This window comes from Bactrocera tryoni, chromosome 3, assembly GCF_016617805.1.
Source record: "Bactrocera tryoni isolate S06 chromosome 3, CSIRO_BtryS06_freeze2, whole genome shotgun sequence".
NCBI lineage: Eukaryota > Metazoa > Arthropoda > Insecta > Diptera > Tephritidae > Bactrocera > Bactrocera tryoni.
This window is the reverse complement of record NC_052501.1, coordinates 28,256,914-28,281,228: the sequence shown is the minus strand read 5'-3', so window position 1 is coordinate 28,281,228 and position 24,315 is coordinate 28,256,914. Positions and strand designations below refer to the sequence as shown.

At 36.0% G+C, this 24,315-nt stretch overlaps 2 protein-coding genes across 3 annotated transcripts; one reads left to right on the top strand and one right to left on the bottom strand.

Moving 5' to 3' along the window:
• Window positions 1-14: 14 nt before the first annotated feature.
• On the top strand, window positions 15-1,577 carry LOC120772733 (COP9 signalosome complex subunit 4). The gene is made up of 2 exons (XM_040101496.1): window positions 15-717; window positions 778-1,577. The coding sequence occupies exons 1-2, from the start codon at window positions 157-159 to the stop codon at window positions 1,438-1,440; spliced, it is 1,224 nt and encodes a 407-aa protein (XP_039957430.1). The 5' UTR covers window positions 15-156; the 3' UTR covers window positions 1,441-1,577.
• A 1,397-nt stretch (window positions 1,578-2,974) lies between these two features.
• On the bottom strand, window positions 2,975-19,052 carry LOC120772731 (acetyl-CoA carboxylase). 2 transcript variants are annotated; one of them, XM_040101492.1, is made up of 20 exons: window positions 18,862-19,052; window positions 18,486-18,751; window positions 16,852-16,976; window positions 11,720-12,086; window positions 11,111-11,399; window positions 8,365-11,020; window positions 8,117-8,291; window positions 7,772-8,043; window positions 7,449-7,707; window positions 7,015-7,377; window positions 6,642-6,944; window positions 6,400-6,570; window positions 5,908-6,336; window positions 5,764-5,851; window positions 5,505-5,681; window positions 5,114-5,307; window positions 4,642-5,052; window positions 4,218-4,565; window positions 4,021-4,155; window positions 2,975-3,951 (listed from the first exon to the last, which is right to left on the bottom strand). In XM_040101492.1, exons 1-20 carry the CDS (start codon window positions 18,992-18,994, stop codon window positions 3,814-3,816), a joined length of 7,299 nt encoding a protein of 2,432 aa, XP_039957426.1. In that variant the 5' UTR covers window positions 18,995-19,052; the 3' UTR covers window positions 2,975-3,813. The 2 variants fall into 2 exon arrangements, with proteins under 2 accessions (XP_039957426.1, XP_039957427.1); XM_040101493.1 differs by lacking the exons at window positions 16,852-16,976; window positions 18,486-18,751; window positions 18,862-19,052 and adding an exon at window positions 14,492-14,992.
• Between the last annotated feature and the right edge of the window lie 5,263 nt (window positions 19,053-24,315).

The following is a 24,315-nucleotide window of genomic DNA, read 5'->3' as shown; positions in this document are numbered from 1 at the left end:
AGTGGCAATCTTGTTAGAAGTCAATCTGTAAAGAAATTGCATGATAACATCAAATCGCAGAAACAAGGAGAAAACTAGTGTAAATAGATTAATAAGTTGCTATTTTTAATTTATACCCAATTTGTGGAAGTAATATAAAACATTAAACTCTACAAAATGTCAATCGGTACAAGTGCTCTGCGTACACAACTCATGGCGCTCGCTAACTTTTCTGGCACACACAAAGAGCAAGCAGACAAGTACCGGCAATTGCTAGTAATGGTGCTCAATAATACAGGAAGTGAACTGGTGGATACACTAAAGCTCTTTGTAGAAGCCATAGTCAATGAGCACGTCAGTTTGGTAATTTCAAGGCAAATACTAAATGATGTTAGCAACTCCTTGTGTAAATTGTCTGATGAAATTTCGCGACAAGTTTCTCATTTTACGCTGGAGAAGGTCCAGCCGCGTGTGATATCCTTTGAAGAGCAAGTAGCTGGAATACGACAACATTTAGCCGATATTTATGAGCGCAATCAGCTTTGGCGTGATGCAGCAAATGTGCTGGTTGGCATACCTCTAGAGACTGGGCAAAAGCAATATCCAGTCGGTTATAAGCTCAAAACATATTTAAAAATTGCCAGTCTCTACTTGAAGGATGATGATTCGGCACAAGCTGAGTTTTATATAAATCGCGCCTCCTTGTTGCAGACCGAGACAACCGATGAGGAGTTACAGGTAAATATTTAACCTAAATTTAAACACAGGAACATAGGCAATTCTAATTTTCTTTTAAAGGTGCTTTACAAAAAGTGTTACGCTCATGTCTTGGATTATCGTCGAAAATTCATAGAGGCTGCACAACGGTATAATGAACTGTCCTATCGTAAAACGATGAGCGAAAGTGATCGTATGGATGCATTAAGGAGCGCTTTAATTTGCACGGTGTTAGCATCTGCTGGGCAGCAGCGTTCTCGCATGTTGGCAACATTATTCAAAGATGAACGTTGTCAACAACTGCCAGCCTATGCTATACTTGAAAAAATGTATTTGGATCGTATAATTAGACGGTCGGAATTAAAAGAATTCGAAGCGTTGCTACAACCGCATCAAAAAGCTATAACCGTTGACGGTTCATCTATTCTAGATCGCGCTGTATTTGAGCATAACTTGCTTTCCGCTAGTAAATTATATAATAATATTACATTCGAAGAGCTAGGCGCATTACTTGATATACCCGCTGCAAAGGCTGAAAATATTGCTTCGCAAATGATTACCGAAGAACGTATGAACGGTCATATAGATCAAATATCCGGCCTTGTTCATTTTGAAAGTCGTGAGGTGCTACCACAATGGGATCGGCAAATCCAATCGTTATGCTATCAAGTAAACTCCATTATTGAAAAGATCGCCGCGGCTGAGCCGAACTGGATGACAAATACACTGGATACTTTGAACTGATACATTTAATTGAAATATCTTATCTATTATACACACGAGACATTTTTAAAGAGATATGTTTGTTTTTGGGTTAAAATTTCTTTTGAGACGTCCTCATATTTCACATTAATTTAATAAAAAATAAAATAAAAATTAAAGGACTGGAAGAACAATTTTACATTATAATTGAATTATAAAAAATTTTGATTTTGATTTTTTCCAGAGATTATAGTTGCACTAGTGTCGATACATAATAATGGGGTAATATTTCATTTTCACGACAGTCGGGTCTACCTAACCAGAATTTTTATCCGGCCAAGGACTGTCAAGTCGGCAGAATTCCGCCAACAACAACAACACAACAGTAGGGTAATATTTATTTGCAACATTTCATCAGATTTTAGACAACGGTTTAAAACTTGTAGTACCCCTCTTTTGTTGAATTAATTAATATATTCCACCCTATAAATCTTATTACGCCCCAAGTAGTTCTGGATAATCCTGCTCTGTAGACAACCCTCAGAATACATAATTCAAAAGATCGTTAAAGGATTTAGGACTGCTTGAGTGTCTACGTTGACAGGCTCATTATCAAAAATAGGTATTTTATAAATAAAAGGTCCCAAATTTACTTTTGAATGTGTAGGTGGAAATGAAAAAATCATTTCAAATGTATTTTTTATGTTTTGAATTTGAATTTGATTCCAAGCCTTATTACTAAAACTCCGGTTTGCACGATGTAATCGGAACCGACCCGCATTTTCATCCGGCCAAGGACTTTAAACTTAAAAGCATTGCTGAAAGAAGAAGATGGCACCCGTTTCTACAGTATTCAGCTCTTCCGGTAGAATAATTGAGTTTATAAATATTTCAGCCGAAAACAGTCGCTTTGCCAGTTAAAACCACTACACCATTGCTACAATAACAGCAGCAGCTATGTTTAGTAAATTAATTTTCACAAGTTCTCTCCTGCCCATTCAAACTGATCGATCGAAATAAGGTTCAACTTATAAAAACTTGATTTCGAGACTTGACACACATTATTGTCTAAGAAAGAGCTACATTTAGATATATAGATAAATAGACAAGGATTGCATAGCGACTCACCTAACCCCAGCATATTGATATATTTCAATATACTGCTAGATGTTAGTAAGGCGATGTGCTCCCTATTTGGAAAGATGGATGCCAGGGCCCTTGCCCTTCGTCTGCAGACTGCTGTCCATTCAATTAGCAAGTGTTCTAGAGTCGCAGTGTCCTGCACCAGTAGCAGAGACTGCCTTAAGTGCCGCAAAGCTACAATTACCAAACATATCATTTGGATCGGACTACTATAGCATATAGCTACTGTAGCATATAAACTGTCATTCAAACGGACGGTTACAAATTAAGACACAAATTTTCATATCAGTTTTTGTTTATTTGTTAAGTAACCGTAATTTGACTAATTGTTTGTTTATATCAAAGAACGTGGCCTAAAGAACTGGAAAAATATTTCCCATTGGATGCAAACCGTTGGCCGGTTACTTTTTCAGAATGAGTTATACTCAAAAAATTCAATGCCAATATATTTATTTACTAATTTATATTTCCATTTATTATGTAGTAATTAGCCTTAGGCTTGACATAATTTTAGTGTCTGTGGATAATTTAAAACTTGCTTTATTTTATTTTACAATAGTTAACATCCACTTTGTTCGTTAATTCACAATTGTTATACAACTAAATATAGTATGTATGCATTTGAAAAGTTTTCTATTTACTATATTAAGGGTATCTTTCTAATTATTTTTCATAATTTTTTGTACATTTTTAACAATTCAAAAAAAAAGTATGCTATAAGATACACTGTACTAAACTAAATATCAAACATGGTTTGTACACCCCTCTTTATGTATTATTTTACGTATATAATGTAAATTGTAACTAGTCATATAGTATTGTGCTGCCATTCGGATTATTACTTTCAGTTATTTTTTAGTATTTATTTTGCTTACAAATAGGAAGAGTAAAAGAGCACATAAACAAGCCGTAGATACATATGTACGTTTTATATTAAATAAATCAGTATTTAATAAAGCCAATGTATTGTACATAATAATAAACTAAATTAGAGAAAAACAAACAATTTGCATTAACAAAGCGCATATGAAGTGTGTAGGACGAAGCTATAGCGAGACGTTGGTCGCTCATTTTATGTACGCTTATCTAAGTATTTACAGTACCGTATTGCTACGTAAGAGACTAAACTTCGTTGCGTGTTGAAGTTGTGGATGATGAGTAGAGTATGTATGTACGCATGTATTTGGCCACACAAACGATTTGAATGTTAATACATTATTAACGCATGTCTGATATACAAACAAATACGCATATGAATTAATATGCGCGATATCATCCCTGCGTATTTGATGCTGTCGTCTCCTCATTCAACTCCAATTGTGTTAATGTGCGCACCACAGCACCGCGATTCATAGGCGTGAGGCCTTGGCATATGCTTACAACAGCATCTAATGAGACATCCGGGCAATCCTGAAATAATTTAAAAGCAAGTGTAAACATATGGAAAATACTATGAGCTACAATGTAAAAAGAAAATACCTCAAGCATTTCGGTGATTTTCGAGATTACCGCATTCTGTTTCACAGCGTTTATATTCTTCGTGACCACAGAGTCTGGCCGTTTCTGTTCCTCATACCAATGCACCATCTCTTCGTTTTTATCCCAGATATACGCCTAGTTGGAGAATAATTACCATTAATAAAAATTAATTTCACAGTTTTTGCGTTTGCACTTACATCCATGGCACCACGATCTTCCACCAACCAGCGACGCAACATTTGTTTGGCTTGACCCACCGAAAGGCTCTCTTGCGCCTTCATTATTTTCTTTATGTAAGCATCCTCGAGCAGCAAGCGCCGCAAGCGCCAATGTAGCAGACGTCTAGAATCGCGCCACGGTATAATTTCGCTGATACATTCCTTTTCCAGCATACGTTCGGGCGTGTCATGCAGATCGGCAAAGTGCACAGCTACCGTGTGATAAACGTGCGTCAATTGTGAGATGCGTGTCTTTAGTTTTTCCTCAACCACGGCGGCTTTGATTTTATCGCCGGTAGAGATTAATTCTTCTAACTCTTTTTTGAGCTGCAAATAAAATACAAAAAAATCAATAAGTTTTAGCATATGTTTACACACAAAACCGTTTATGGCGCCAACTCACCGCAATGGTTGTTGTATCCAAGCGATGAATTGTCTTTAACAAATCCTTCTCTTTGTACTTGATTTCGACTAAGCCCTCCGGCTCCAAAATACCACCACGTGCCTCTGGATCTGCATAGGTTTCCATATAACGTGGATTAATCAGTGAATCCAAGACGGCCCAGGCACCACCACGCAATTCTGCATTTGGTGGTAGGTAGATGATGACCGGTTTTTTGTATTCACGCAAGCCATCCACAATGTATGCGCCGAATTTAAGCACTTGCTCGTACATGTCCTTCATGCCGCCGGAGAAACCACGCCAATTAGCAAATATAACCAATGGCAGCTCTTCGCGTCCGAAATCTTTAATGGCCTGCGCTGTCTTATATGAAGAATCTGGATACCAGACTTGTCCGGCTTGTTGAAGTGTCTGAAATGTGGTTTTAGTTAAAATCGTATCGCATCTTTCTTGCAAGCGTCGAAATGCTTACTTTGGCTTCAGAGTCTAAATTAGCGGGATCGGCTGGTAGTTCCACCTCAACCGTACGAGTTTCAACAGCAATAACACCAACCGGTACACCACCCAAGCGGGCGCGTCCAGTTACAACCGTTTTCGCCCAGGTCGGCATAATTTCAGCCCAACTGTCACGATCGAAGAAGCCATTCTCCCATTCGTTGGGATTAACTAGACAATTGAACAAATGGAAAATTTTTTAAATGTAATTTTCATACCAAAAAAAAAAAAATTATAATAAGAAGTAATTAATTATAAGTTCGGACACAACTAAAATTTTGTTTTTTGGGTGTCAATGATTCAATCCAAACATAATTGAGAAAACTAACACAACACATAACCTTCAAAATAACACAATCAATAATTACCTGGATTCACGCGTCCGGCTAACATCCATCTGGGGTCATATGGCGATTTCGTTGGCATAAAATCTACAGAGCGATCAATGCGATCGTTTGGCAATACAATCGGCAAATCACAACCGATGTATGCTGGAATGTATGAAAGCCATTGAAGAAGCGTATACACACCGTCGAGATCCATGGCTGTTAACGGTAAATAATTTGCGTTAAATTTCGATATAAAAACAAAAGCGAAAAATATAAACAACAAATTCTGGAAACACACCTTCAGTCTTATGTGTGACACCGTTGTTGTACATGATTTGCACACCACCCAATTGATTGTTGGAAGCGTACACTTTGCGACCAAGCAACTGTTAAATAAAATAACATGAATTAAAAGTATTAGAAAATCAGAAAGCTTTCACACCTTATTGAGCGCGGCATAACCAGTCAGTATAATGTGCGAGTTATCAATTTGTATGACACGTTGACCCAAGCGCACCAAATACGAACCGATACCAATGGTACGGCACGTCACCAAAGACATTGTGACAATTTCATTATACGCCTGCGATGTCTCACCGGCAATCAAACCGGCATGGCGCAAGTTTTCCACACCCAAACCGTCCTCCTTGCCGATAATGTCGGTAATTTTATAGCGCGGTTCACCCTCATCTTCGATCAGTATGGCGCGTACCGAATTCAAATTGGCGATTTTACTATAATCCTCTGTGGATAGATAGAGATATTTGAAACCCTTGTCGGGCTCTTCGGGATCTTCCCATGCCACTCTAAACAACGATTTCACCTCTTCGGCTAAACCGATGCGTGCGCCACTGTTCACCGAAATGTAAATCTGAAATGTTAGCGGAGCATATAATAGAGCAGGAAGATGTTATGAGTAGAAGCGCAAATTTACCCTTGGCACTCTTCTGCTGCGTGCTAATTGCGATGCCTTATTGAAGAGTATATCTTCTTTGATGCCGAAAGAGCCCATAAAATATGTCAAGTCATTGGCTATCACAATAATTTCACGGCCCTCTGGGTACTCGGGTGTGGCCAGTACAATACGCCAGGCAACCATGCCGCACTGCGTTGCAAAGGTAATTGGGGAATGTTAGGTTATTGAGATTATAGTGAAAATGATGGTGAAATGCTCACATTGTTTTCGCCTGGTAGGCGCTGCATCTCAACGAGATTATCATCATCCAATACCAGTTCCATGCATTCAATCAAAATTTTATCCGGGATTCTGATATCCACAGTGGGACGTGCCTTTGAGTATTCCTTCCAATGGCGCTCGGTCATTTGGCGGAACATATCGGGTATGTCATACACATATGTTGTGCCATTCTGTTGCGCCTGGAAGCGTTTTTGTTGCAGAAAATCTTTGGTCATGTACGGTGTAGAAATCGGATGACCGTGTAGTGATCCTTGCTTTTCGCCGTAAGCCTTGAACTTGATCTAATACAAAAGTGTGAAATTTCTTTACTATTTACAAAGTCAAGCTTCAAACTATATGCGAGGTACTTACAATGCCCGTCTCTGGATCGGTGACCTCAGTGTACATGGCAATGTCTAAGAAGTAACCCGAGTCATTGGCAATACACAAGCGTATGGCTTGTGTTGGTGATTGCGGTGATTGTCTGATCAACATTTTCAGCTCAGCTTGCAGTACGCGTAGTTTCCAAAGACGTGGCCCGTAGCGCATGATCATTTTTGTAACGGATTCCTCGATTTTCGCCGGATCCATTATAACGGTTGGCACGAAATTGAGGAAAATATGATTGCAATCGGTGCGTTTAGCGTGCGGGTGTGAGAACGCCACTTCGAGTTCGTCCATTGATTCGAGCAAAACACGCTCACCTTCGTTTTGTAAATATTCAAACGATGCTTCCTAAATGAAAATAGCAGATAAAGCAGGGTTTAATGGCGGAAAAACATTTATTTAAACTATTTGAAATCTACCTTGGTGATCAGATCCGAATGTCGTATAATGGAACGTATGAAGAAACGGTAATCGGTGACCTCTTGGCTCTTCGACCCCTTTGCTCTGCCCAAATAGAGATGCATTTTTTGATTTGCAGTTGGCAATGCTTCCAATTGATACGATTTCATACGATTCAGTTCGAGTTGGAAGGCACAAGCGGGCTCCAAGTGACGGTATATTCTATCCTCTTCGAAATTGTCGCGGGCACGGTAGGTGAAGAATTTCGGGAATTGGCGTCTATAAATGTGTGCATTTATGAAATTATTCAGTTTATATATAATTTAGGTGAATATTTAATTACTTTTTCAAAGCGGCAAATGTTATGCGACGAATGCGGCGCTGGAATAGCTCATCACGGTGCTCTTTACAGAAATTTCCAAATATGTGCGCCATTTGCAAATCATCCATATCACCGTTATCACGTACGGCAACACTAATAATGTGAATGGGCTCGGTAGATTTTGCCTCTTCCACAGCGTTGGCGCGTGTAATGGGATCGGAAAGCGAGACATTGATGGATGTGCTTAGACGGCCGTCAGAAATGGAATCAACGGCATCAACAGCTTCTAAAATCTGCGGATAATCAAGCCAGAGCACAATGAAAGTAAGTGATGCATTTTGTAGCAAAATAGGGATTTTATATTACCTTTGCGCTAACAAAGGCAGGTGAGGCATAGTCCTCCAACAGATCCAAAATTTCATCCGAGTGCATTTCGAAGTGATCAAAAGAATCGAAGGCTGCCATGCAACCGGTACGCATGAACGAAGAGCCGAGTAGCTTTTCACGAGCTTCGCCATCTTGCAGCATGCGTGGGAAGAGTCTGCACAACGATATGAAATTTATATTTTTATTGCAATACTTTAATTAAGTTAGTGATAATTTTGCGTACATACCTATTTGGATGTGCGGTGGGTAGCAAAAATTGGAAGTGCACCAACGGCAAACCGCCAGACAACTCCAAGTGCTGCAAGCAGGTGAGTTCGTATGAAGTGTAGGCACGTCTCACGTACACCTCCAAAGCAGCATTGCAGACTTGACGATTCGTGTGATAGAAGAAGTCGTGTAAGATATCAAATATCGATGTTTCGGACAATATCAGGCGTTGCAGATTCTCCGGATGGAAGTCATGTCCGTACATATCGACTGCGGATAAGAAAATCGATTCCATTTGATTGTGACGCAGTTCATAGGCGGGTTGATGGGCGGCAATTAGTACTTGGCGACAACGCAATGCGACGCGTGAGTGTTCGGCACGATTTAACGAAGTCAATTCGCTCAGCGTATTTGCCAGCTCATCAGTTAGACCCGGTTCAAATGACCACAGATGATCGATCAGCAGTGTGACTAGTAGATTCTTCTTCGAGACTTGCGCATGCGAAAATATAGTGTTCACGACCTTCTGCATATCATCCTTGCTGTTCTCACGCACCAAAGCGACACATTTATCATAGTGACCATGTTGGAACTGCGACTCTACTTCATAGTATTGACGCAATAATTCATGTACGACGGCCTTCATGCGCCCCCTGATACCGTTGCGATAGCGTTGCACCAGCTGTACAATACTCTGCGTGGTGAGGAAAAAGACATCGCGATCAGTGCGCTTTTGCAATGTAGCAGCATGACTATCAATGACTGCGGCAATTTGTTGCGAGGGGAATTGGGCAAGCACACTGGTGATGTTACGCTCATACAGAGTCATTAGCTTGCGTATTTTCTTCTCCACAGACACAGGTATGCGGCCCGAAATGGAGGCGATCACCTCTTGCAGTTCGAGCAGGGGCAATGAAGCATCACGCAAGCTGGTCATGAACTTTTCAATAACATCGCGCAAACGTTGTGCATTATATGGTTCGGGTAGACAGTAACCGGCCAAGGTATTTTCCAAAATGGATTTGTACAAGTTGTGTGCACGATTCAGCTTCTCAGGCACTTGTGGATTCTCAGATAGTGGGAAGGGATTCTTGTAGGGTTGTGCTTTAGTTACCAATGAGGGATCATCTAATTCCAAATGGCCTAAAAGTGAGCCAGCATCGAGCACTGCACCGGGGCGACGTAAGAATGAAACTGTGCCCGCTTCTTGGGACGTGAGTGTCATAACCATTTTCATAACCTCAATTTCGGCGTAGGCTTGTCCTTTAGCAACGTGTGCGCCATCTTCAATCAACAAATTAATCAACTTGCCAGCAGATGGACTGCGCAATAGTGAGGGATCGTTTTCTTTCTCAAAGACACAAGTTTGATTACCGATTACCACACGATAACGGTCTACTTCCTCTTTCATGTAAGTGGTATAAGAGGCACCTTCTAATGATATTAAGAGCCCACCATCAGACAAACGATGTATTTCCACTTCTTTGAAAGAGTTATTCATGAGTAGGAAGTAAGAGTTTGCACCACTTTTGGCGGCCTGCACCTTGTACCGCATACCCTCGTTTATCAGCTCTACATCGATTACATTTGTCAGAGTATTGGCGGCTTGTATCTGACCCTTCTCGAGTGATGTCTGAAAGCTGGAGAATGCTTCGCTGATCTGGCGATCCGCGATATGTAATGCACCGCAGACGACACCCAATAGAATATCGGGTTTCTCCGATTGTACACGTTCCGCAATCAAAGCATCCAACCAAGCAGTATCAATGGTGTTATCCAAGAAGCTGTTAGTCTCTAACAGTGTTATCAGATATTCAACGGTTGTGCGGAAATCGCCACGAATCGAAAGTTCCTTCAGCGCAATGACTAGATTTTCACGCGCCTGCTGACGATTTTCTCCCCAAGAGAAACAATGACCAAACTGAGAATCGGCATATTCATGCAAGCCACCCGAAGCAGCAACACTGAAGTAACCCCATACATTTTTACTCGAACGGAAATTCAATTCCTGCACTGTGCCTGAGCTGGGCTTGAAACCTTCGTCTGGATTTTCCGATGTGATACGTGCAGCAATTACATGTCCGGATGGTTGTGGTTTATTCTCAGGATTTTCGAAATCAATAACCGAAGAGCCCCACGGCGATTCGCCATATAAGAGACGAATATCTTTCAAACGATATAACGGTATACCCATACCAATTTGCAACTGGGCGGCAGGCAAATTCACATCTGCTACCATTTCTGTGCAAGGGTGCTCCACTTGTAGACGCGGATTCAATTCAAGGAAAAAGTATTGGCCATCTGAGTCATACAAATACTCCACCGTACCGGCGCTTACATAGCCCACCATTTTTGCGAGACGTACAGCGGCTTTCTCCATATCCTCAAACACTTCGGGTTGTGCCACAATCGCTGGCGCTTCTTCAATGATCTTCTGATGACGACGCTGTATCGAACAATCACGTCCGAACAAACTTATCGCATTGCCATACTGATCAGCAAGCAATTGCACCTCCAGATGTCGTGCGCCGCGTGCCAGCTTCATTACGAATATGGGTGAACCGGGAACTTCGGCCTGCACTTGACGGAAGAGCGCTGGAAATTCGGCTTCGCTGTCGACACGACGAATACCTTTACCGCCACCACCTTCGGATGCTTTAACCATAACCGGGAAGCCTGTAGGAAAAAGTTAATAATAACAACAGTGTTAATTTTAATGAATTTTGGGAAAAATTATTTTAAGTTTTTCATAAAACTTTCGCTTACCAATTTTTTTTGCTGCTATCAGACCCTCTTCGGCGTTACTGACACAACCGCGTTGAAACAATTCACTCGAAATCTTAATTTTCTTGCCATTGTAATGCGCCTTCAGTCCGGTACCCGACCACGACAGGGTGGGTATATCAGCTGTTTGTGCGACAATCGAGGAGGCAACCTTATCACCCAGCGCCCACATAGCACGATCCGGTGGACCCAAAAAGACCAGACCCTGCTTATTCAACAACTCGGGCAATTTCGGGTTCTCCGAAGCATGTCCCCAACCAGCCCAGACAGCCTGCAAGAAAGTAGTCAAATTAACGTCGTATTGATGACATCGTTTATTGATAAATTGAGCACGTTAACATTGACAGTGAAGTCAGTCTTACACGATGCGAGCAGTGAATAAAGATAAACAAAATGCAGCTTCCCATCTTGTTTACACTGAAAACCGGTTTTGTTATGTGAGCTTTACGCAGTTTCGTATTTAATTATTGTTGTTTGTTTGTGAGTTTTATTTTTTTTTTGCCTTAAACGAATAACCATGAAAATGCGCGCTAATCGATCGTACGACATTATGAAATATAGTTAATATGCTTTACAAGTGCCTTCACTCACCTGAACTTGAGTCCGAAGTGCAATATCGACGATCAGCTCAACATTGGCATAGTTGTTGTTATTTGCTCCACCAGGTACGGGCACATAATGATCGGCCATCTTGATGTACTCAGCATTGGCTTTAAGATCCTCTGGTGTGACCATTACCACAAATCGGACAGCACGTTCATTTTTGAACATCTCATAGGACCAACGACGTATCGAGCGCATACATTTCACAGCGGCAATACCGTTATTCGCGATTAGCACACGATTAATGACACGCGTACCACCAAACTTCTTGACAAACTCTTCCGGTGTGGCAATGTGAAAATCGCGGTCCTGATATCGATCCTGCCCCAGACCAGTGCCACGCGACATGCTCGGCCTAAAACCGAAAGACAGATGATGATTATGCATTTTGACCGAATTTCTAACTTAGCCAAACTACTAGTGTGAATGGCAACAAGTCAAAAAGGAAACTGAAAACGCAAGTGTAAACAACCAATTGGCTCGTCCCAAAAATGCACTGCACCACTTTTTTTTTTGAATTTATTCGTTTAAAAGCAGAGTGTAAAATATTTTTTTCCACAAGATCACGGCAAAAAATCAGAGACCAGTTTCTCTCGCCATACGCTCGGCCGCGATGGTGCAAATTGAATATGAAAAGAATACTGTAAAATTAAATAAAACCCAGAAAGCTCATAAATGCCTACATACATATGTACTTCTGCATTTACATATGTACATACATGCATAGCTAACCAGTTTGTTGATATTTAAGCTTTGTAAAAGAGAGCGAGTGGAGAATAGAAATCGAGTCACAAATATTCGGCATCAACTTTATTTTGTTGTCAAAATTATGTGGGATAGCAAAAAAAAAAAAAAAATTAAAACAAATAAGGCTATGTGATGGCTTCGTAATCTGCGTTTGGTCATTAATGTCTTCCGACGTAAATGGCAAGCGGCAGTGACAGTGTGATGATGGTAAGCAAATTTGGTTTAAAAAAATATAATGTTTTAGAATTCAGTTGGGGGGACATTAGTTTTGAAAGGAATTCAATTTTTTAAAAACATATTAAAACAATATTGTTTGTACAGGTTAGGGTAATGTTAGGTTAAGATAGCTGATTAATATTTTTTTTCAAAAAACACCCATCTTTTTTCCCCTTCAAAGATATTATTTTTTTAATTCATATATGTATGTATGTACAATAGTATATATACTTTTTTATATTTGATTCATAAAGTAAATTATTAAAAAAAAAGTTAGTCGGTTTCATTAGCAATCTGATTAATATTTTTTTTTTCATTTATAATTGATTTCAACAATTTTTTTAATTTTTTTTTTTATTTTATTCTAATTTTGTGACATGTTATATTTCGCAAATAATAAATTTAAGCAAAAAAGTTTTGAATCGTACGAAATGAAATAAAACCGGCTAAAAATTAAAAATTGTTTTATTTTCAAACCGTGTTTAATCTAAACCATATAAAACAGAATTTCTTATTTTTATATTCTAAAAAAATAAAAAACACTAATAATCTTATTAAAAATATTTTTTCTAGATCTACGTCAAATCTCTCTTCCCTTCATTAGTCACTCTTTTAACATTTATTAAATACAATTACCACAACTCTCTTACTTGATATCATAACAACATAAAACTATTATTACATATACATATGTTATCACTGATAAGGCATAGTTTGTAATGGCCTACTTCAGGGTAGCATGTAATTTTGGTGTGTAGGTATCTCTTAATGGCCGAAGTGATTGACGAATTAAAAAAATTGTTTATTCCATAGAATTAAGCATTTAGTTCGTTTTGTTATCGATAAAATTGTTAAACAAAATTTCAAAACTTATTTACAAAAAAAAAAAAAAAAAAATTAAATTAAAATAATTTTGTATAATACATAATAATAAATTGGGTTCAAAATATGTTTCCAACAAAATTTCAACCTATATTTATATAATATATTGATTTCAATGCAGAGTTTATATTCAGAATTTAAAAAATGCTCGAAGTTGAAGGCTGTACAAAAGTGTAATAAATTTTTAGTGAAAGAAAGCTTTTAAAATTAGTAATTTACTCAAAAAAATTATGAATTATTTGAAAAAAAATCTATAAAAAATTAAAAATTTCATCTAAAATTAATGAGTAAAAGTTGCTACCAATATAACATTTTTATTAATAAAAGTAACTCTTACTGTCAACATTGTGCATTAAATAGAGAATAATATCCTTTTCAGCATCATACTAAAACCGCAATTTTAAATATAAATAAATTTCTTGTGAGTTAATGAACAAAAACCGCGAAATACAATATATTATTAGCTATAAAATGGAAAATATATATTATTATAACTAATTTTTTAGAAAATGTAATCAAAAGAAAGTTCAAGTATAAGAAATGATACAAGAATTAGTAATTTTTAGCAAAACTTTTAAAAATAAAGACTGCGGCTTCAATACTAAACAATTTCACATACATTTTTTGAGCAAATAAAAACAATTACTTTCGAACTTTGCCTAACTGCAATTTTTACGACCACTTAAGAGTAATTCATTGCTTTTAATAAGTCATAATTTTTTTTAACCTTTATATTTTGTAACTTTCAATACACAGTGCACCCATTTGAGTTTAATAAGTATGAGGTACGTACAATATATATATACATAGTACATATGTATGTAGTATGTGCGCACATTTAAAAGTACACGCAAGCAATTAGTGAGTAATAGTTATGTATATTTATATGAATGTATATACACATGTAAGCATTACTTTATAGTCCTTTGCGCCTGCGATGGCGATAGTAAGGAGAGATCCGTTCTCTGTGTTGAGGATAAATTCATTTGCGATGAATTACGTCTAAAATCAACATTATTGTTGTTGTTGCAATTGGCGCAAAAGTTTTTTTCCAATTGATTGTCGGGCGTTTCATGTTTAGCCGCATCACTCGTATGCTCATCTACAACAATGATGGGAGTTGATGCATTGGAAGGCACAGTTAGCTCTGATATAGCTGATTCCTCGTCGGCTGGTTCACCGATAGTAAAGCGTCTAGTGCTTGGTTTCATCATTTCAAATAACCACTTTAAAAACGCGACTAACATAAATGTTATATGCGTGCATAGGAATTCGGCAAAACTAACGACTCAACTTTTGCGACTTTCAAACACACCACATACATACATATGTTTGTATGTACACAGATAAAATATCCTTGACAACGAGGAACCCACAATTAAACACAATTATACACTATAAGGTGGTTGCTTTCCACGGCGGTTACTGTAAATACACGTTAATAAACCACACGACACGACGTTCCAAGTGTAACTGACATTGTTACCGCAGTTACTGGTGTATAATTTCGTTGAATGCGAATATGGGTAAACATACGATTCAGGCGTGTACGATATGTGCACGTTTCAGCAAAAATTCTCACTCCCATCTGTTTGTGTGTACATACTACAAGTTTTTATCATTTATGTACGTAAATAGTTGGTGGCAGCCCCAATCAGCTGTGGCGCTCACCCTTGCTACATACATAAATGCATATCTACATATGTATGTACATACATACGTACGCACTTAAGTAACGATAAAATGTTGAAAATCATTTTGCCGTAGTCACCTGTAGCTGCTCAGTTTTGATATTGGCCGCAACAAACCGGTCGCTAAACGTATCCATCGCATATTTATGTCTGGCCCGTTTATTCATTCATTTACATTGCACACACTACATACATACATATATTTAAAGAATTTACTTTATTTTCTTAGCGGAAGTCAATGCGTAATAGCACAACAAATAAAATGACAGCAAAAATGATATTGACAACTAAACTAAAAAATGACAACCGCCGGTGGGGTATTAGGAATACAGTGTGAATTAAATACACCCGTTGTACTGTTTCTTTTTTTATGGCGCAGAGATTGCGCCCGAATGGCCACTCACTGCCGGGCGTTTTGCCGGCATATTCTCTTGTGCATGGTCTATTATTAAGCTCTCAGAGAATACTCTATGCTGAAAGTGTATTTTTGTATATTTGTATGTATATTGTTCCATATATATCAATAAGTTGTTATCATTTTTCTACAAGGAGAGCTTGCAATAGATCATATTGTGATCATATAATAATTCAATTATTGTTAAAGAGAGCATCATTTGGAGATTATATAGTATCTCTTACTTACTATTAGTATTACTTTTATAAATGTGCGAACATATTTGTGACCAATATTAGAAATGAAAACAAGAAGAAACGTTAACTTCGGCTGCACCGAATACCCTACACAGATGCATTTGTTATGCACTAAAAATGTATAAAAAGATATTTATCATGATTTTGATTGATCAGTTTGTGTGACAGCGAAATGATACAGTGGTCCGAACTGAATCATTGAATGTGCGGATATTGTAAGAATGTCTATACCAAATTTGGTGGAGATATCTCGCAAATAAAAAAGTTATCCATACAAGAACTAAAGTTTAATCGATTACTTTATACGGCAGCTATATACTATAGTGGCTTGATATTGACTGTTTCAATATTCGAGCAGCTTCAGAACGATATTTCAAAAATTGAGGGACTAGTATATGGTCAGATAGGCGGATATGGTTAAATAGACTCAGCAAACTTAGTGGAAAAGCTAGTGATCTCAGCGACATTTGGATTCAACAAGACGGCGCCACTTCCCTTGGAGGCACCTTGGACCTTGGAGCAAAACATCAGGCGTGTCATTCGTCAATTACAGTCGAAATGCTCGAAAGAGTCATCAAAAATTTGACTTAACGGATGGAAAATCTGAGACATAGCGTGTAGCGTGAAAGAGGTAATCGTAAAAAAAGCCAAAGAATATTCCTTCGAATATATTAAATTTGAAGTTTCTGTGCTTTTCTTAAAAAAAAAAAGTAGGAAGAAACCTCGAAATGGGTCACCTTTATAACTAACGCCTGCCTTGCAACTTATTATTTAAAATGAAATATTTTGATTTGGAAATATTTGGTTTCAACTGATTCGAGTTCGGCTCTCAAGTGTTACAAAAGGTAGGATTGTGAATATCACAACTCAAAAATAAAAAATGCTATTAAACAAAAAATATACATATAGAGGCATATTCTCATTTGTGTGTACCTCAAACGTTTGCGACGTTCCATCAAATCAATTTGTGGACGAGTTTCATTTTGCATTTTTTGTGGGAATTCATCGCTAGCTTCGCTGACTTCATCAAGTCCATTGGCTGCGACTTCGTCTCCAACCTAAAATAAGAATTAAGCTTGTGAGTAAATATGATAAGTAAAATTAACAAAATTTACACAGAGTCAAAAAATATACATGTGAAATTTTCTTTTATCATATATCCCTGTATAAATTTTAAAGAAAAACGGAGGGGGGACCTAATCGGAAAATAAATATACAAGACTGCGAGAAGAAATTATTTCTACATAACCTTCAATACTCGTATAAAGTCGTCCAAATTTGTAGAATTTATATTACATTTGAATGTAATGAAAGAAGACAGTAAAAAACGAGTAGAACATACATACTTTAAAAAGTGTACTTTGTTCTTTTTTTTTGTTACAGCAACGTTTCCTAAGTGTACCTAGGTTAGTGTATTCACAAGTCATTATCGTTGCGATTGAACTTCGTTCCTTATACGCACTGTCGCTTACAGCAACAGTACAATACCTACATATACAGATGTAAGTGAGTCGTATGCATTTGCATTGTGTCCAAATTAATATGTTCCCAAGTACTGATGTTTAATTAAGCATAATTTAAAGTTCTTTACGCATAAAGTAAAAGCATATTTAAGCGTATTCGTAGACAGTGTGATTCAAAAGTAAAGGTACAGAATCATATTAATCTGAATTGCATTCGTACTCGGTTTTGTAGACTTAACTATTGTGGAGAAAATTTTTGCGAAGCTTATACAAACTATTTTGTAATCGTTCATATGACTACAATGGTAATCGACTAAAATATATTTTGTTGTTGTTGTAACATCATAAGCGGTTACGCTATTGAGAAGATAGAACGTGCCTGGATGTAAATACGATTCAATTTAGGTTATGTAGACCCGACTACCGTTGTGGAAAGTGACAAATATCGAAAACTTAAGCAGAAGATTTCGTTTTTAAATGCGACAAAGGATCAAAATTATGTTATGTCTATTATACGGAGATAAATGAGTTGAGCTTCAAGTAAACAAAGAGATTCATAACATCCGTAGGATCCATAGCTCAAAATTATCGGATGAAAGCTCTCAGCTCAGAATCAGCAAAAAATTGACGGCGTCAAATAAAAAGTCCAAAACATTAATTTTGTAAGTGCTGAACTACTAAACAGAATATTTCATATATAATTCTCGACACTCTCTGTTAACAGTTCCTACGAGAGTCAGTTCAACGCAACCGGAACGGAGCCAAATATTAATCCACCCAAGCGCTGTCAATCTGAAATTTTTCAGTATTCTTTGACCTTCTAATGCTCTGTAGTATCTACTGTCTTTTGGATGTGCCCATTCAACCAACATGTGTAGCATAGAACTTTAACCAAGTGCATAAAGATTACGGTCCTTCAAAGTTGGATTAGTACTCCGTTAATATGGTTATAGCCCGCTATCTTGTTTCCAACGTCATTTCAAAGTCCTGTCACACATCAACGAGGCGAAGTCTTTAAAGAATTTATGCTGTCTACGAAGCTTAAGGGTTACTTAAGGGTAAAAACTTAAAAAAATATTTAGCTTCTCAAATGAATAAGCTTACCAGAAAGCTGGGACGCTCCGTAGATGTATCGTTGCTCATGCTGATTTCGATATTGCTACTTTCAGTATTGTTACTACTCAATTCAAGGTTATTACAATGCTTGTGGTTTAGTTGACCGCTGTCAGCAAAGTCGTTATGATTATTCTCTATTGTGATATTCTCATTCGAAAATTGTACTTTCTTAATGCGGTTCACACAATCACTGTGGTTGTTGCTGCTGCTGTTTGATGACGGTTCCTTTAGCGGCTCACCCGATGTTTTGTTATCTGTAAAGTGAGAGCAGAAAAAAGATGAAATTAAAATTATTTCAATTGTACTTGCCCCGACGTTCACATAATGTGTTTATATAATATAATATTTGCTTTAACATAAGTACTTTTTATGCTAAGCTGCTCGCCATATACGACGACTTGATTGCTACGATTAGCGTTGTCCGAGCGCGAAATCGCTGACAATACGATTGTTATGGCGAGACATAATGTTGTCAGTATTATGATGATGATGAGCATCGATTAAGGTGAATATTTGGGTATGTTGCCACAGCAAGATGTGTGTGAGCCTGTATATCGTCTATTGAAATTTTATTTTATTTTTCTATTTTCGCTTTCGTTTACGTTTACGCACGTTACGTTCGCAGTTGTTGTTGTTAGTAGAATATGTTTACTTCTAGTTTACTTATATTAATTTGTTTTTGTTGTGTTAATAACGTTAGACTGACATGAGCATTGAAGCGTTCGGTGGATGCTGTGTGACGAATTGCGGTAAATAAAGGCGAGCGAGGCGTTGAGCTGGTGCATGCGGCAGAACAGCGTTTGGAGCCTCAATTGCTTAGAGCACTATACAAAATGCGAATGTACATATGTATGTATGTGCATACTTTATTAAGTGCATGTGCATTCAGGTTTTAAGCGTTCGTAGCTAGAATCAGAGGAGGAAGGTGAAGTATGGCTGTATTAGACCGTTTTTTTTTGTCTTTAATAAATATTAAATATTTATTTATTGGCGTTGCGTACAATGTTTTCTTGTTCTTATTTGTGTGCGTAGGAAATGCGATTTAATGGGCAAATAATAATGAAAAAAAGCTAAAAGCGACAATGAATAATTCAAATTACAGCAAAGGGCAAATGTTGGCGTGTATAAAATGCATAACACATGTTAAGGTAGGAAATATGTACATATATGTATGTATATGCACATATATTCCTATGTATAAATATGTGCATGTGAAAGTCATATCAAACAAAATCTCTTTTCAATTACACTTTTTTCGGCTAACGTTGCTTAGAGCCAAGCAAAAAAGTAGGAAAATATATTTTAAATGAAGCGAAAGAGAAAAGGTTTACAGTGCGGAAGCAAAACAAAACTAAAACAGGAAAAAACATTAACTTCGACTGCACCGAAGATATTGTATACTCTTCACAGGTGCATTGCTGATAGCAACGGCCAAAGATTTGCAACAAGCGGAAAACGTTTTGTTAGTTTTTTCTGTTCAAGCTGTTTATATCAATTTTTTGTTAAACAGCCTTCAAGTCGAAATAATGTTATTTAAAAAGGAAAACTATTTCTTATGTACATACATATACATATGTATCTTTATCTTGACTTTCATTGGTCGGTTTATATGACCGCAATATGCCATAGTGGTCCGATCTGAAGAATTGCTTCGGAGATTGTAACGTTACCTAGAACAATAATTTATGCCATTTCGCGGAGATATCTTCTCAAAAAGGTTTTCCATACAAAACTTGATTTTTATTGTTCAGTCCATATAGCAGCCATAGTGGTCTGATATTGACGGTTCCGACGAATTAGTAGCTTCTTGGGTATCGTGTAGATGGACGGTCAGACAGAAAAACGGATATGCTAAATCGACCCAGTACGTGACGTTGATCATTATAATGTTCAAATATTTGAGACATTTAATTTTGTGAGAATATTATAGATTTGTTGAATATTCAATAAAAAATAAATCAAGTAAAACAAAAAAGTTAAAAAATTAGACATCTCTAATGTAAACACCTATAAAATGCAAACACATAAATTTGGAAAAAAGAAGTTGACAACATTAAGAAAAGCGAAATGTTGAATATATGATAATGAATTCAAGCGAAAAAACGGACAGACAAGTAGTTAAGCGAAAAGAAAGACACTCGCACACATACATACATATGTACATACCTATGTATGTATGTATGTTTGTACATATATGGTATATGAACCGAGTTGAAGGTATTGCGGTGTCCAAAAGTCATAATGACCGCAAGAGATGTCATGCACACATACTATATACATTTTTTATATACATTTGTATGTACATATATGCGTACAAATACATAATTTTCGTTTTTTGACTGCCGGCTAGGTCAATGTCTACATCATTTTGTATGCAATTTTTCATATTATTTAAAAATAAAGGAAGATTGCGGCAATTTAAGCTAATGAACGCTTGCTTAACGCTTATAAATAAAATTGTATAAGTAAATGTAGGTAAAAATGTTTGTGTTTGCTTTTTATTTGGAATGAGTGTCAGTCAACTCATTTAATTATTGTTAACTTAGTTGATGATACGAAAATTAAATTTCCTTATTAATGCAAAAATATTTATGTAAAATTAGAAAGCAGTTTTGTCTGTCGCAAAGATTGAAATTATTTTAAAAATTAAATTGAATTTTGTGAAATGGTAGAAAACGTGCAATATGTTTATTATGTGTTTTGATAAAGCTAGGCAAAATCAAAAACGATTAAAACGAAATCTTAATTGCTTAGCCGCTTTAAACCAGTAAAACTACCAGCTTCTGATAAGGAAAACATCAATAATTGCATTTAAAATCTGTGCTCTTCATGATACAAATGTATGTATAATACATATGCACGTAAATATGTATGTAAGTATGCATGTACATATATGGTCATAAAAATAAATCTATTTTAGTTTGCCATTCATATTGTACGAAATCGAATGCTTATCACAAATCAAATCTGCATTTTTTCCATTTAAAATTAACATTGGCATACCCTTCAAATTTTTAGTGATAAGCCGATGGTGTTAAAAAACCTAGTGGCTACAAATTAGCAGTGAATCCTCAATTCGCTTGTTATCACTGCCTTTACTGTATTTTATAAAAACACTTTTTGTTTTTAATTAATTGAATTGCAATAGCGCATATAAATTTATTGTAAGCATTTCAACGAAAAATAACAATTGGGGTACTCACAACCCGTCATAAAGCATCGTAAAATCGTAAAATTATAAATTTTTACACTTGTTTAAAAAAATTGTTGTTGGATTTCATACAAAAATGAGTTTACATATTTACAATTCTCAATGCTATGTTTTCGAATCGTTATAACTTTATGAGACTTGTGAAAACCCTAAATGTTATTGTTGTTCAAGCGCCAGTAAAATAATTAATAAATATAAAAAATGCAATCCACAAAATCGAATAATTTAGAATTTATTAGAATTGTAATTATTTAAAACAGCAATTTAGAAAAGTGAATTATTTCCAAACGTCACACAGAATTGACGTAAAATGGTTAGACAAGGCGTATGAGTGATTTGGAAAAGTAATCGATTGCGTAGCTACTGCACGGAATATATGCTACTATATACATATATATATATGTATATACGCACATGGAAATATAAATATATAGACGTATGTAAGTATTCATTTGTGTATGTACATATGTATGTTTGTATATATATCTCTGTATGAATATACATACATACATATATAGTACAATACAAACAGTATTATAAAACGATCATACGATACACAAGTGTATATAAACAGGCAAGTGCATTCAAGTATAAATATGTATATAAACACATATGTATGTACATATGTACATAACTTTATTCGTGGAAAATTATTACTATCTTATAATAATACTTAAAAATAACAGTAAAATAAGAGATACATTTTTTATGCTTATTGGCGGGGTTGCACCGAGTTGTCTGGTTTGTAAAAAAAATTCAAAAACAAAAATAATTAAAACATTTCTCACACGATATATTTAAACAAAAAACATAAATAAATAATATAAGATATATTTATTATGCAATATGTACATGTATGTATGTATGTATGCATATATATTCATATACATACATATGTATACCTATACTAGATGCAGGAAATATAGTCGGAAATATATAATATGGCTTTTGCGATGGTTTATATACATACATATGTATGTATGTACTTACGTAGAAATAAAATTAATTGTACAACAACAATGAGACAGTGAGAATTTTTTCTGCAACATACAAATCTGAACTGTGATCTGCATACAAATAAGCACACACGTGTAATAAAAACGTGTATACAAACACATGTGAGTATGTATACGCAAATGCAATGCATATTTATTGTGTTTTTATGTTATAAAACGAGTTTTGGATTAAAAACAATATTTTTACAAAATAAGTTTTAGTTTAAAAATAATATTAAAAAAAAAATTGGGTTTAAAAATAATTTTAATCGCAAATATTATATTTTGTTTAACCACTTCTGTATTAAAATCGATCTTTAATGTAAAATCAAGAATACAAATATATTTTAAAAGTAAACAAGAAAAAAAAAACTAACTAACTTTGGCTAATCACAATACCCTTCTTAAGTGCATTTTTTTTTAAGAAAAAAGATTAAGTATCTTTATTTTAATTTTTATCAATTTAATGTCAGCTATATGCTATAGCGGATCAAACTGATCAACTTGTCCGGAGATTATAGCGTTATCGTGGACAGTAATCTGTGTCAAATTTCGTGAAATTTTCCATAGTAGGACTTAATTTTGCTCGATTAGTTTGAGCAGCTTCTTGGAGAGAAATGAACGTGTGCAAAATTTCAAATCGATATTTCAAAACCAGACGGAAATGGCTAAATCGACATAAAGTTTTATGTAACATTTAATATTTTTTATATGATTTTGTCGCTTGCTTTCAAGAAGCTACATGTTTTTTTTATTAAAAATCTCAAATAATGAATTCTTTCAATTATCTCATTCTGAAGGCCTTGGCACAACATGCATGCATTTACTCAAAATGACTATTTTTGAAGAGGGTGAATGAGATGCGTTTTTTCACTGGCGGACACGATTTCTCATGTTTAGATCATCTGAAACACAACTATTCTTAAAAAGTATGTGAATGGTTATCGTCCCTACAATAATCATGAAAAAATGTTGATAAATAAAAGTAATTAACTTTTTTTTTATTTTTTCCCCATGTTATTTTTTTTGCATAAATTTTGTTATAACATTGTCAATAAATTATAAAAAAGTTTAGGAACGATAGCCAGGTGTTTTGTGAACTTAAAAAAAAAAATATTAAGCAAATCGGTTGAGTAGTTGGACCGGTATCATGTCCGCCAGTTTAAAAAAGTGTTTTGAGAAAAATGCGTTTAAAGATAGTGTGTGTGCACTCCGAGCGCTCGGAACGTCGAGCGGTATTATTATTTTTGGGCCTTTTTCGAAACCTTCCAATAGTAAAGTGGGTTTCTACATTGATTCTAAGGGTATAAGGAAACAGAAAATGCAAAAAAAAAAATGAAAAAAGATCACCCTACTGACCCCTTAACGTTGTTATTGTACTATTTCCAATAGCTCAAAACTTTTCACATCTATTTTTTTGGAACGCTCATATGCCAACAATCCTTGGCCGGATATGAATGCAGGTCTTGAAAACATTATGTACGTATACATACATAAGTACATTCGCAGGTTTCTTAGAACATCCTCTAATTAACACTCATACTTTATTAACACAAAAATATTGTATTTACATAAATATATAATCCTCGAATATTTCGCAATCAATTTGTAT

Bases quoted from the DNA above. Each gene is read 5' to 3' on its own strand.
- LOC120772731 (XM_040101492.1), bottom strand. From the start codon at position 18,994: ATGCTCATCATCATCATAATACTGACAACATTATGTCTCGCCATAACA. The intron at 7,708-7,771 runs GTAATTAAATAT...ACACATTTATAG, and splicing joins ACATTTGCCGCTTTGAAAAA to ACGCCAATTCCCGAAATTCT. The intron at 5,852-5,907 runs GTGTGAAAGCTT...TTTATTTAACAG, and splicing joins GTTATGCCGCGCTCAATAAG to TTGCTTGGTCGCAAAGTGTA.
- LOC120772733 (XM_040101496.1), top strand. From the start codon at position 157: ATGTCAATCGGTACAAGTGCTCTGCGTACACAACTCATGGCGCTCGCT. The intron at 718-777 runs GTAAATATTTAA...TTTCTTTTAAAG, and splicing joins CAACCGATGAGGAGTTACAG to GTGCTTTACAAAAAGTGTTA.